The sequence below is a fragment of the Hypanus sabinus genome, chromosome 16, assembly GCF_030144855.1.
Source record: "Hypanus sabinus isolate sHypSab1 chromosome 16, sHypSab1.hap1, whole genome shotgun sequence".
Lineage (NCBI taxonomy): Eukaryota > Metazoa > Chordata > Chondrichthyes > Myliobatiformes > Dasyatidae > Hypanus > Hypanus sabinus.
Window position 1 is genome coordinate 18,244,967 of NC_082721.1, and position 15,219 is coordinate 18,260,185.

The 15,219-nt window shown below is 39.7% G+C and overlaps 1 protein-coding gene across 1 annotated transcript in view; it reads left to right on the forward strand.

Moving 5' to 3' along the window:
- LOC132406038 (ADAMTS-like protein 5) overlaps positions 1 to 11,700 on the forward strand; it is a 138,530-nt gene extending 126,830 nt beyond the window's left edge. The window contains exons 10-13 of the mRNA XM_059991197.1: positions 605 to 809; positions 1,526 to 1,630; positions 7,399 to 7,470; positions 10,506 to 11,700. Coding sequence (XP_059847180.1) covers positions 605 to 809; positions 1,526 to 1,630; positions 7,399 to 7,470; positions 10,506 to 10,813 — 690 coding nt within the window. The 3' untranslated portion in view covers positions 10,814 to 11,700. The remainder of the gene's footprint in view (positions 1 to 604; positions 810 to 1,525; positions 1,631 to 7,398; positions 7,471 to 10,505) is intronic.
- The last annotated feature ends 3,519 nt before the right edge of the window (positions 11,701 to 15,219 follow it).

Sequence of the window (15,219 nt, forward strand, 5' to 3'; positions counted from 1 at the left end):
ACAACAAAATCAAATCATGTCCCATGATTCTACAGTGTCTCGTGTTCAGTTTGCAATGAGCAAATTGTCTCCTGTATTCACTTCTTTGCAATGACTGCGCTTCAGAAAGTACATAGAGCACTTTGAGGCATCTTGTGGTTACTAATAGATGCTATATTAATGTAAATCTTTTGATTTGCATTAAATTTGTACATCTGAAATTTGATGGTGTTCTTGAATTACTCATAAGTCATTGATTAAATAACAGGTGAATGAAATGAACTCAGATAAAAATAACTGCATACTTAGTGACATAGATGTTATAATGCCAGCGACCTGGGTTCAATTCCACCGATGTCCCTAAGGAGCTTGTATGTTCTCCCCGTGACTGTGTGGGTTTCCTCCGAGTGCTACAATTTCCTCCCACATTCCAAAGACGTACGAGTTAGTAGGTTAATTGGTCACATGGGTGTAATAGGGTGGTGTGGACTTCTTAGGACAGAATGGCTAATTACCATGCAGTATCTCTAAAACAAAAATAAGAAATATGCGAATTACATCAACACAATTAGATCAGGTCATCAGTGCTGACAATAGAACATCAAAAGTTCAATTTGTGTTACAGGTTCTCTTGCGAGAGGCAAACTCGGGGATTGAATACGAGTATTGGCTTCCTAAAGAACGCTACGGGCATTACCAAGGTGGCCATAGTCCACTGAGACAACCGGAGACCGCTGTGATAGAGGCTGACATTCCTTTGAGTTATCTGCCCTGGGCACAAACCAGCACTACAGTCTCCACAACCACCAGAAAGCCAGCTCTCTACCCAGGTAGGTCGGCAGTTTTTACTTAAGGTATCGCCGTTGTTCTGTTGTAACTTTCCCTTTGTAGAACTAATCAATTTCCATTTAGAAATTTGTAGTTATTCTAGAGATTGGACATTGTAAATAAACTATGCTGAAAAAGTCGGGGCATCTTTTAACAAATGAGTCTATGAGGTATGACAGAGTTGTTTCCCTTGCAAGAGGAATCTGGAACTAGAGAGCATATTTTCATCATCATTTCAGTCAGAGATGTGCAGGAGTTTCTTCTCTCAGAGGCAACAAATCTTTGGAATTCTTTACCCAGGAAACCATGGAGTTTGAGTAATTGAAGACTGAGGTCAAGACGGACAGAATTCCAAACTCTGTGGAAGTCAGAAGAGCTGGTTAAGTCTGAGCCCCAGTTTTCTCTTTTCACAACTGTTGCCTGACCTGCTGAGCATTCCCAACAATTTCATTTTTTATTACAGAGTACAGAGGAGGCATAAAAGGCTGTATGGCCAACCCCTCATCCTGCTTCTAACCCTCATTCCACTTCTACTCCTGATCCTGTTTCTATCCATGATCCCATTTGTGCCCTTCATTCCCTCTCTGACCTCATCCCATTTCTGTTTATGCTCTTCTAATTTCTTAAACAGTTACAGGTTGTGACTAAGCACTTCAGTTTTGATGTCACTGATCTAAACACACATTTATATCTCCTTTCCCTTCACACCCCTCTCCAGGCTGGATTTACCCCACAGCACGACCACAAGTTCGGCCTCATCAAGACAGCCAGTTTCAAAATGTGATGCCGAGGCATGAGCCGAAGCCCACCCACCATCAGCCCAGTAAGTATGAGTGTCAGAAGCACTGGAAAACCAGGCCCAGCAGCAAGGCCTTGAGTATAACACCCAGGAAATTACACCCATGGATGGGGATGGAGTTTGTTGCAGGAGGTACTCAGACTTGTTGATGAAGAAGCAATACTGGCTATCAGTGTTTGCACATATATCTTGTAAATACAGCAGAAATATATCCTGAGATCTCAATACACACTAGGTAATAATTCAAAGGTAAGACCTAGTTCATTATTCTCCTGCTACAGAACCAAATAGAAATGTCTTCTTTGATCAGATGCACCAGGAATTACCAAAGCGTCTCACCATCAAGGGTCCTGGTAATCACTTTATCATCTGCATTTCTGAAGCAGATTGCAGTTTATAACGTTTGAGACTTCACACTATTAAGTACTTGGATCTCAACACAAAAAGTTTTGCCCATGGGTAGCCTTTGCAGTATTGATGCCTCTCCCCAGCTATTTATGGATGGATACTATACATCATGGGTGGACACAATGATGGTAAAATTAACTTTGACTGGGTCGAAAATGAGCTCTGTGTGTTTGATGCTTCTCTTCAGTAGATAGAGAAATATTATGGAGGGTGAGGGGAGTGGAGAGGGCACGGTGATGGTGACTTCATCCTCAACAATGTAGAAAATGGGTGCTCAACCACAAATAGAATCCTGATGAAGGGTCTCGGCCTGAAACGTCGACTGTAATTCTTCCTATAGATGCTGCCTGACCTCCTGCATTCTACCAGCATTTTGTGCATGTTGCTTGACTTCCCAGAATCTGCAGATCTCCTTGTGTTTGCATGATCTCAGATCATCCATCTGCTATACTCACCAGGCAACTTCCTTTGTAGTCAACAGACAAGAAAATCAAGGCGAGTACAGGGTGTATAATGTCATGGATCCAGCTAAATCCATTTTTACACCTTCATTCTCATCCACTTCCCTTCACGTTGCTGTGACAATGCATTTAGACCATAATGGAACAAAAGTTTTTGATATTTTGTGACAGACTCATACTGATGGTTGTAACTGATATCTTTCACAACCTGACCTTGACCTTGAGGTACCTTCAGATGAAACTCTTTGGATATCTGTTCTGTTGAAAGATCTTGAAGAGCTTGCTAAATAATGTCTTTAATGACATCAAGTTCACAAAGGAAATTGAAGAGGAAAGCCAGCTCACATTCTTGGATGTTCTTATCAACAGAACTAACACGGGTCAATTACAGATGTCAGTCTACAGCAAAGCAACACACACTGATCAAATTCTGAACTTCAATAGTAATCACCTGAAATGTCACAAACAATGTTGTGGTAAGGCCTTAGTCGAAAGGATTGAGTCCCATTGCAACACCGCAGTCACAAAACTGGAAGAAGCAAAGCACCTCTTCAAAACCTTTCAATATCCAAAAAGCTTCATCAGAAGGTACCTCAAGGTCAGAAACCCAAATATACAAACTACACAAACAATGAATAAATTAATTGTATTGTCTTATATAAAGAACATCTCGGAAATGACATCAAGACTGCTTCAGCAGCACAACATCACAGTTGCTCACAAGCCAACAGTCATCTATCAAAACTCAAAGCACAACAAAATGTGACTGATAGAACAAATGGAATCTACAAAATCCAGTGTAGTAACTGTGACAAGTACCACATTCTTCAAACAGTAAGAAAGCTATTGACCAGCTACATGAGCATCAGCTAGTGAGTAGAAGGCACAATCCACTCTTCGTAGTATCAGCTCATGAAGCCAAAGAAGGGCACCATTTCAACTGGACCACAGCCAGACTCTTGACTCAAACAAGAAAAAGAAAAGAGCAAGAAATTCTTGAAGTATGGTTCTCTACAGAAGGATCAATCAACAACCACATTGACATAGATCTGGTATATGAACCATTACAGAGAAAAGAGAAACAGCAATGTCAACAATCAATAAATCACCAGTACTCTCAGGATCTGGATACTTCCAATGGACCTCCATTGAAGCTACCCAATCAGAATCTTCTACTGCTAAACCGTTCACAGTGTTTTGAACCAGCCAACCAGATCACAATGTCTAATCAATATTCTTTTGGACCTCAGAGGAGTATATGAGCTGGTATTCTGAGGAGATACCCTCAACTGCATACTGATAATGGCTTTTCGATTGGAGTCAAAAAGTCTGCAAGCATTTTGCCAAGCTCAGCGACCAAATAGGCGACCCGAGCTACCAATATTCTGCAATATTTCAAACATCAGTTAATTGGATCTTCTTTTGGTTGACCCAATGAGAATCCACCATGATCTGGGAGATGTAAATCCAGTCTATTTACTCTCATCCTTTCTGTGCTCTGTCATAATATCAATCTGCACCATGTATCAGTGGGATATTAATCTGGAAGGGGTGGATGGAGTGACTAGGGAGATGACATTATGTATTTGACCTTATCTTTGTGTTTAAAAATAGGTAGATAAATAAATAATACTGAGAGCATGAGTTGTAGAGTCCTTGAAAGTGAGTCCATAGATTGTGGAATCAGTTCAGAGTTAGGGTTATTCATGCTTGTTTAGGAGCTTGATGGTTGTAGAGTAGTAACTGTTCCTGGACTTGGTGGTGTGGGAATGAAGGCTTTTGTACCTCCTTCCCAATGGCAGCCATGAAACAATGACATTTTATATTCACGCAGCATCCATAGCACAGTACTAAATGTCCCAAGCCACTTAACAGTAATATTTACAAACCAAATTCATACTCAACCACATGAAGAATTATTAGTCCTGTTGACTTGGAACAAAGAGGTAAATTTTAAGGAGAATGTTACAGAGGAAAATGAGCTCATGAAGCAGAAAGGCTTCAAGAAGGAAGTTCAGAGATCAGTTCCCTCCTGTCTGATTGCACGGCTGTTCATGATGAAGTGATTAGAATGCAGAATGCTCAAGAGGCCAGAATGGAAGAGGTTAGGATTGAATGGAATGCTATTTTCAAAAATCAGTGAGTCAATCCCATTCCCCTTGGACAGGTTAATGGTTGTTAGCAGTGATTAAAGAAAACTCAGAAGGAAGTCCCAACTGATCTGCTTTTCACTTATCTTGGTTTCAAAAATAAGCATCAAAATGCAATGAACATTAAAAGAATGTCTTGCCTCATATTCAGCATGGGAATCACAATCATTCTGTAGCCTTCAGCCTCTTTATCCACAGTCCTAATGAGTTCACTCAGGATGAAGCTTTAATGATCAACAATCCGTAGTTAGGGAGAAGTCTGGAAAAGGATTTGCTAATATTTCATTTTTACATTACCTCTAAAGTGCTACCTGTGTTTGAGAGATTATGCATATTTAGTGAGGAAGCAAGTTAGAAAATCTCATGAAATCACATAGTGTGATATTAATCACAAAACACGTTAACATTTTCCTCTTGAATGTGCTAATTAAAATAACTCAAAGAAATTTGACACAGACATTTCCCCTCCAATGAAGGGATTTACAATGGCTTCTTTGATGTGGAAATGTGAAGGGTACTGCTACAGATGACCATGATTGCTGACACTGGATATATGTAAAGGGGAGGATCATTGTTATTTGGAAAACAAAATTAGAATCAGAATTATATTAAATATCTCTGGCATGTGTTGTGAAATTTGTTGTTATGCAGCAGTGGTACATTGCAATCCATAATTTAAAAGCTGTAAATTGTGGAACTGAAGTACATGTAAATTTAAATTAGATATGTAGTGCAAAAAGAGAAAAAGAAATAATGAGGAAGTGTTCATGGGTTCAATATCCATTCAGAGATCTGAGGACAGTGGGAAAGAAGCTGTTCCTGAATCATTGAGTGTGTGCCTTTAGGCTGCTGTACCTCCTCCATAATGGTAACAATGAGAAGAGGGCGTGTACTGTTGATGGGGGATCCTTAATGATGGATGCTGCCTTCTTGAGCTACCACTCCTCCAAGATGTCCTGGATGCTGGGGGGGAGGTGGGGGGGGGCAGGATGGGGTCACTGTGTTTTCATTCTGTTCCTGTGTTGCTCCCTGTGGACCCATTGTATCCAGGAATTTCCCCTACAAAGAAAGGACACAAATTTGGATCAGAATGCTAAAGAACAGAATGCTATGACCAATGAATGTGTAAATGTGAAGGACCAGCAGTCTCCCTGTATTACTACGAAAAGATTAACAAGCTCGTTCCTAACAATAGATGATTCAGTGAACCCTACAAAATCAATTTTCAATGACTTAATAGCTTTTTCATTATTCATTAAATTAATTAGCATTCTGATAGGGTGTGCATAGTCTTTAAATTTGCCAGCTGTTAGAGGCACATGCATAGATGTCGTCAACAATATGGAGAAAGCATATTATGTGTATGTAATCTCACTTTCTCTGTGTTGTTAAGGGATTATTATCAATAGTGCGGATATTCATGCCTCTGTTTGCCCCTGCCCCACTCCTCTCTGCCCTGCCTTTAATTGTACAGTAGTTTTGTACTTATATAGTGGCTTAACTGTGATCTGTTATTGTAACAAATAAGTAAACATGGAGCATCTTATTTAGCTGTGTGTAGTTAAGTGACTACAGTACAAGTGCAATCCCAGTTCTAAAGTAGCCATTTTGTTTGTAAGCTAAGCCACCCCATCGCAATACTCCTCCTTGACAATCCAATAGAAGCAGGAGGTCGAGTTGCATGTGTGTAAAGGGTAAAAATACAACAGCCATGCATATTTGTGTTTGTTAAGAGAAACATAACCCATGCAGAAATAGTGCTGTTTAATCAGAAAGGTACTGTTCCTGATATGAAAGTGATGCAATCTATGGAACCAGGTGTTAGTGAAGCAGAGCAAACTGATAAAATCTCATCAGCAGTAATATGCTCATGTGAACAGTCAAAACACGGAGGTTCAGTTGTTGTCCAGACCAAATATCAGAATGGGGAAGAAATATGATCTAAGCGGCTTTGACTGTGGAATGATTGCTAGTTAAGATGGAGCAACACGCACACAAAATGCTGGAGGAACTCATCAGGCCTGGCAGCAGCTATGGAAAAAAAGTACAGGTCCTGCCGAAGGGTCTCGGCCTGAAATATCAACTGTACTTTTTTCCATAGACGCTGCCTGGACTGCTGCGATCCTCTAGCATTTTTTGTATGCTGCTTGGATTTCCAGCATCTGCAGACTTTCTCTTGTTTGTGGTTAGTTCAGACGGGGTGGTTTGAGCATCTCAGAAACTGTTGATGTCCTGGGATTTCACGCACAATAGTCTCTAACGTTTACAGAGAATACTGCAAAAAAACCCCAAAAAAAGCATCCAATGAGTGGCAGTAATGTGGGCTAGAATGCCTTGCTAATGAGAGCTCGAAGGAGAATGGCCTGATTGGTTCAAGCTGACAGGAAGATGCAGTAACTCAAATAACTACGTTGTTACATAATGGTATGCAGAAAAGCATCTCTGAACACACAATACACTGAACCTTGAAGTGGATGGGCTACAGCAGCTGAAGACCACAGTAGGTTCCAATCCTGTACCCAATAAGCAGGCCATTGAGTGTATATCCTCGTCTTTCTCCATCTATCAAGGAAAGCCTTTGCGCAAGCAATCTCAGCTTTCGGATAGTGTAATAATCTTTCCCTCCTCTTTTAGGCAGCAGGGACAAAGTTTTAATTGTTGAGTGCCTGAGCAAAAGCTCCTTTAATATTGTTGGTACTAACCAAGGTATAGGACGACACTAAGGCAAACAGATCTGATTCATGGATGTAATTGCTGTTCGTATTTGATCTAGGTTACTGTAGAAGATGTAAGAAATCAAAAGGAAAATCTCAAAGGATTCAACAGTACTGCCAGAAAGATTTTGGTAAGACTTAATAAGTCATTACTTTAAAAGTAATGCGACCTAATTATATGATATATAAATTATTTTCTGGACTCGTGCTGAGAAAGGATACTAATGTGAGATGAAATCGAAGAATTGCTAATTGTCTTTTTCTTTTATGCAAAGTTCAGCACTATTTAATGAATTCACACATCTTAAGAAGAACTCTTGTTCAAAGGAGGAATGGAGTACAGAGTTCCACCACAATACTTTTCCCTTAAGTGTGCCCTCCCCTCTTTTGCACAGGCAGTCCTGTTGTAGTGCAGGAGCAGCAAGTTGCTTTTCTTCGTTCCTTAGAATTATGCAAGTTGGATACAAAGTGGCAAAATGAGCAAGTGTTAGATGATTCTGGGTCTGTACGCAGTAGAGTTTAGAAGAATGGGGGTGGAGGTGGAGTCTCATTAATCATACCAAATAATGTAAGGGCTTGATAGAGTGGACCTGGAGATGTTGTTTCTAAAAGAGGGAGAGGCTAAGAGCAGAGGGCACAGCTTCAAAATAGAAGGACATCTCCTCAGAACTGAGATAAGAAGGATTTTCTTTAGCTAGAGGGTGGTGAACCTGTGGAATTTATTGCCACGGACTGCTTTGGAGGCCAAGTCATTGGCTATATTTAAAGCAGAGATCGATAGTACCATGCTTAACCTCTCAATTTATCTTTTATGTATTCTTTCTAATTGTTGAATGTTGTACTTTTTTGTTACATGTCATACTCTGTCCAATACACTACAACAAACCCCTAATATCTGTCAATGCATATGGCAAATAAAGTTGATGGGTTCTTGATTAGTTTGGGTATTAAAGGTTACAGGGAAAATGCAGGAGAATGGGGCTGAGAGGGATAATAAATCAGCCATGGCACAGCAGACTCAATACAGCGAATGGCCTAATTCTGCTCCCATGTCTTATAGACTAAGTGGATTACCGAAGGCCTCTAAGAGCCAGACAGTGTATGAAAGACCCTTAATCAAATCTGGCTTGTCCCATTCTCGGCTCAGGGAGTAGGTGTTCAGCCTTGATGTCTTTATATAAGTACAAAGAAAAGAATTGACCAGGGTATTATTTAATCATTGTATGTTGGATATTGACTGGCAAAATTATATACATTTAAATAAATTTATTCTCCTTTGAACCCTGAATCTTTTATTTAAAAATGCATAACACAAGGGGATTCCAGCCTCTCCTTATAACTAAGCCCTCCAATCTCAGTAACATCCTCGTAAATCTCTTTTTTTACACCCTCTCCATTTTACTGCCTCCTTCCTACAGCAGAGTAATCAGACCAAAGGTGGTCTTATCAACATATTCAACTCCTGTACCTGCTATTTGAACCGATTTGCCAAATACATTCTTCACCTGCTTCATCATCTTCAAGGAGCTATGTACAAGCATAGTCATATGGACAGCTAGTGCTTATCACAAGTACTGTTTATGCAACCACTGACGCCATGCAGAGAATCTCTGAAGAGAGTTGATAATGGCCGTTCTGTAAAGACACTGCTTTGAAAAAGCCAATGGCAAGCCACTTCTGCAGAAAAATTTGCGATGAACAGTTATGGTCACAGGACCATGATCATACAACACAGCACATAAAGATAATGATGATTATGTATCTGTACCTTTCTTCCTAAATTAAGCAGAGGCTTGTTTTTCTGGCAAAGGAATGTGTAATCCTGGGAGGCTTGAGGAAAGGAATATAGAATTATAAAAAAGTACAGCTCAGAAATAGGCCCTTCAGCCCATCTAGTCCATACCAAAACCACTTAAACTGCCTACTCCCATCAACCTGCACCTGGAACCACAGCCCTCCAAACCCCTACCATCCATGTACCTATCCTCTTAAATGTCCAAAATGTACCTATCCTCTTAAATGTCCAAAATGTCTTAAATGTCCAAACCCCTACCATCCATGTACCTATCCTCTTAAATGTCCATGTACCTATCCTCTTAAAGTCCTCTTAAATGTTGAAAGTGAGCTTGCATGCACTATTTGTGCTGGTAACTCATTCCACAATCTCATGACCATCTGAGTGAAGCTGTATCTCCTCATGTTCCCCTTTTCACCTTTCACCTTTAACCCATGACCTCCAGTTGTAGTCCCGCCCAACCTCAGTGGAATAGCCTGCCTGCATTTACCCTATCTATACCCCTCATAATTTTGTATAACTCTTTAAAATCTCCTCTCAATCTTCTACATTTTAAGGAATAAAATTATAACCTATTCTATCTTTCTTTATGATGCATGTCCTCCAGACTTGGCATCATCCTCATAAATTTTCTTTGTACTCTTTCAAAGCTATTTAAATCTTTCCTGTAGGTAGGTGACCAAAACTATACACAAAATTCCAAATTAGGTCTCACCAATGTCTTAAACAATACCAACATAACATCCTATCTCCTGTACTCAATACCTTGATTTGTGAAAAGATGTGAAAGATTACCATGTTTATAAAACATCATGTACCTTATTCCGTGAAAGTAGGAGATGTTGATAGAGTGGCTAGTCAAGCATGTTTGGACCCTAGCTTCATAAACAGAGACACAACATACAGAAGCAGTGAAGTAATAACCAATAGAAAAGAGTTAGCTGGGGTTTCCATGACTGATCACCATATTTTAAGAAGGATGCTGAGAAGCTTTACTAAATTGGTTACAATGACTATTTTCAGCAGTTTTCAAGGTAAAACTAGTGAGGCTGAGGATGTTCTCCTTGGTGCAGTGAAGATTGAGGGAAGGATTGAAAGACATGGACGTACTTAAAGAGAAGAGTTCCAATCAGTAGATAACGTAAGGACCAGGGCACCCAATGTTAAAGTCTTGAGAAACTGGCACAAGAGAAGGTGATAGTTTTTTTAATGAAGTGTGCAGTTATGACCTGCCAGTGGAAGCTTTCCAAAGGGAATCAAATGGACAATTGAGGGAAAGTAATTTGCAAGACAGTGGGGAAAATGTGGATAAATGAACCTGATGGAATTACTCATCATGGATTCAATGATTCTGTGGCTCTTTCTTAACAGTTTTTCGTGGAAAAATCCTTGGGAAGAAGATTGTTGGTTCAGAGACTCGATACGATGTACAAGTCAAGGAAACATACAAGAACCAGTACCCAATAGTTCACAGAGAATATGTCTGGGTGCCAAACACATGTGACTGTCCTTACATTCTAGAGAAGCGAGAGTACATCATGATGGCAAGGAGACACGTGAACTTTGAGCAGACACTGAACCGAATCCTTCTGGAACACAACAGCTTTGTGAGACTCTGGCAGCCCAGGGAAGACATGCTGATGCGAGACATGGACAAGTACTGCCAACGGTACTCCTAAAGGAATGTTTGCCATGACAAGGAATTTAAAACCCAATGCTTTATTGGCTTATATATGGAAAGAGTTCTCGACACTGTGTAAGGAAACTATATAATTTCATCAAATACATTTAACCAGCCATTCGAAGCCTATGTTATGCTTCACTTCCTAAATCAACAATAGCAATCACTGGAGGATGTTATGCGATGATGTTTCTATGGGCCAAGGCAAAAATGTGTCGCACTGAATTATTAGAAATGAGTTATTATAGCTGCCTTATCCTGGCCCAACTGAAGTGAAACAAAGCAAGTCTTCACATTGGAAGGAGCAGTCAGACAACTTTTGAAGTTGATATACTGTTAATTCTGAACATGTTCTGACACCAGGAATGTTCTCTATGATGAACCTTTGCACCATTACACACAAGATTGTCTATAATCACATGAGATTCTGCAGATGCTGGAAATCCAGGGCAACAAACACAAATTGCTGGAAGAACTCAGCAGCCCAGCAGATTGTCTGTAATGGCAGAAGCTATATATTCAAGGGAGCACAACTACAGTAACATTGTTGAATCTCAAATTAATGCACTTAATTGTTGCACCCCAGGTATTAAACACGTCCAATCTCTGAAAGATGCTTCCATCTTTGGACAGTTTTTCGGTATTTTCTTTAAATATCACTGATCAACAGAATACCTGGCATATTCTGAATTTTGGGTGATGAATTGTATGCCTGGTCCAATCCCCTTATTACAACTATTTAAGTTCTTGTATTCTCTGTCTCACTAGTAAAATGAGGCTCATCACTTTTCATGGTACTTTATGTATCTAAGCATCAAAGACTTTTCAGAAAACATTTTGTTGTTCACCCTGATATTAAAATTGTCAGATATTAATTATCTTCAATCATTTCACCTCTGTTTTTCATGTATATTCACCTATTGAAGACATATTTGATATCATCTACAAACAAGGACTATGAAAGTACTAAACAGATTCTATTATTTTATATAACGTATCTTTCACAACAAAATCAAAGACCTGCATCTATGCATGTCTCTAATGGAAACTTAACAAGGGATTCAAAAGTTGTGAATTAAAATAACCATGAAAGAAATAATTTGTGGCAACTGTAGAAAATACTTATTTAGTAATTATTTATGTTTCTTCATAAAGTATTTCATTCTTAACCAGAATTGGATACATTCAGGGCTTGGCAAAGCAGGTGAATCTTGTGCTTATGTGTGAGTTATGTGCAAGGGGGTTGATGGAAACAGAGAACAATGACTGCCAAGGAACAGCAAGGATATGAAGAGCTTTAGAACAAAGTATATGAAAAATATTGTGCTATTTAAAAGGAAATGATAAATAGGACTGATGCACCATCAATAACTCTCTCTGAGACGTAAAGGCGAGATATCAGCTTTTATTGACTGGAAGAAGGAAAAAGCAGTGGTTGACCACCATACTACATCCTGGAGACAGAGAGTCCGGGCTCAGACCTCAATCGCCTTTATACCGGGGTCAGTGGGAGGAGCCACAGGAGCAGTCAGCAGGGGGCGTGTCCAGACAGGTATATGTAGTTCACCACAAGGACAGCAAAGATAACATTAATAATTCAATGGCTCAGAGAATGAGTTTTAACTTGACAAAAGGTGTGTAAACCAGGTGAATGCTGGCTGATAAGTGGAAAAGAATGATTGAAGAAATAACAAAGGGCATCAAGTTTATTGATATATCTAGAGAAGCATCTGAAGTGACCTGGTGAACACCGCCTGACAATTTTGATTAGTTCCTGATGATGGGAGGAGATCTCTATTTACACCAAGGGCTCTATGTAGCAAAATTCTACAGCTGAACTTCAACTTCTACTAAAGGTTGGGTGTGTAAGACCTTCATATATTGTTCTTGAGAAAATAAGAGTCATAAGGTTATATGGCAAGCAAACAGGCCCTTCAGCCTGCTGAATCCATGTTGGCTATCAATCACTCATTTGCACTACTACTTTACTAATTTTTCCCCACATATATTCTAACCAGCTGAGCCAAGCTCAATCCATTTCTATGTTCTACTCTGTCCTATATCACTGCAAGAGGAAGTTAGCATTTGTTTTTTATTCTATGAGCTGTCAGAAATCTGATCCGAAAGTTAACAGGTTTGATTGGTGTCAAGGCAAATCTCATGAGACATTAACTCTCAAATCTCGAGTTGTTTTGAGTTCTCTCTGCTCTGTTTGTACACCCTCTACTGTGATCTCCTTGATCAAGTTTGAGCTTTGGGGAAAGTGACTTAGAGAATTTGAGAGTATCGCATACATTGGTTTAATTTGATTTGAATTAATAAGGCAGTGACAGAAAGTATCTCCTTGGCCATTAGTAACAGAAAGCACTACTGCCAACCCAAAAAGCACAAAATCTTCTTCAAAGCTGAAGACAAACCAAGGTCTCAGCCCAGATCATGAGCTGGCTTGCTCACCATAGTGTCTGACTGGCAACTGAAACTCATTCTTGGCAAACAACTAAAATTCCCCGACTTCATTGCATCATCATCCCTGAGGCCTGACATGGTCGTTCTGGCCGGAACCTCAAAGCAGGTGGTCATGCTAGAACTGACAGTTCCTTGGGAAGACCGGATTGAGGAGGCGCTTGAACGTAAGAAAGCCAGGTACCAGGAGCTGGTAGAGCAGTACCAGTGACAGGGGTGGAGGGCGTGATCAGAGCCTATATAGGTGGGCTGTAGAGATTTTGCTTAACTGCTCACTGAGCAGATCCTACTCTCTCCTTAGCATTACAAGGCCTGCAAAGAAAAGAGCCTCTAGGACCATCACAGTGGCTGCCTAGCAAACCTCCAAATGGCTATACATCAAGAGGTGTGACTCATGGACCAATGTTGGTGGAACACAAGCCAGGGTCTGAACTACTGTGGCTGGGATGCTTGGGTGAGAGTGTCTGATGTTGAAAGACCCAAAATACCCAATGACTCCAGGTTACATCACTGATGATGTGTCCCAGCATCATTTCACCTCACTGTGTCTATGAATTTAGGACTAAATAATGATGATCAAAACAACAGCAAGAAATTTGACCTTGGGCTTGTACAATAACCATGCACTACAGTTCATGTTGCACTTCTGAAGTTCTGTTCCATTGATGTCAGTGTAGGATTCATCCTGAATCGTATGAGATTTAGTGCTTGTAATGTAACTAAGGATGAATTTCTCCTTCCAAGGGTGGTTTGGAAAATATGAAGGAACTGCATTCATTCTGGTCTCTAAAAGAGGAATGTGCATTTAAAGTAAAACAATCAAAAAAGGATTCCGAACCAACCAGATTCTCTGAAAGAAACATACATTGATGCACTCTACCGTTACTGCCATAAGTCTCTTTCAACATTTGCACTTCTTTCTGTGCCAAGGTAACATGATGCTATTTGTTCTGCCGCATTTTAAGGTGGGGCGTTAAACCTTCGTGAGACAGAGAGAGTTAACACCCATCCAGTGAACCCAAATCAGAAGATTATAGTTTCTTCATGACAACATCCATCCACAAATCATTTGAAGTCGTTCAGCTTTTCTCATTGAAATGTTACTTCCCTTGGGAATATTTTAGCTTCCGACTCATTTCTGCGAGAATCTCTGCAGGCTCTTATCAGTGGATTTCATTTATTAACACAATGCTGTAATCTAACATCAATTAATTCCATGTATAGAGATTAATGAGGAATATTTTTAGCTCTCAGTGAAAATATATAAAACTATCTAAGCTGCCAATAATAACAGATGATTCATTAAAATATACAGTATCCTTTTTGAAGTAATTGTTGGATATTCAACATGTGTAAATAAAAATGGCATTAGTTTGGGCAGCAGGCTGAGGAATAGTACAGTATTTTCTATTAAAACTTGCATTTATATAGATAGTTTCAGAAAATCCACACACTTTTGAAGTGCTATAGGATAGTATGCTCAGTGGACCATTTGTGAACAGGAGCTTCCACAAAATCAACTAATTTATCAACCTTTGTGATGTTGGGTGAAAGCATTAATGTACCATAGATCCTATAAACAAGATGTAGAAGTTCACTTAATCAAATCATAAGCTACACATGAAATATTATGTTTGCTTAATGTACTCTGGGATAAATTCCAAGACATGAGGATTAAGATTTAAGATAAGATTAGCTTTATTTGCTAAATATATGGTGAAATGCACCATTTGTGGCAATGACCAACACAATCCAAAGATGCGCTGGGGACTGCTGCAGGCGTCGATTTGCTTCCAGCACCAACATAGCATGCCTACAACTTACAAACTCTGAAATTTTTGAAATGTGTGAGGGAACTGGAGCACCCAAAGGAAACCTATGCAGCTTCGGGGAGAATATAACAAACTCCTGACAGATAGCAATGGAAATTGAATCTCGATC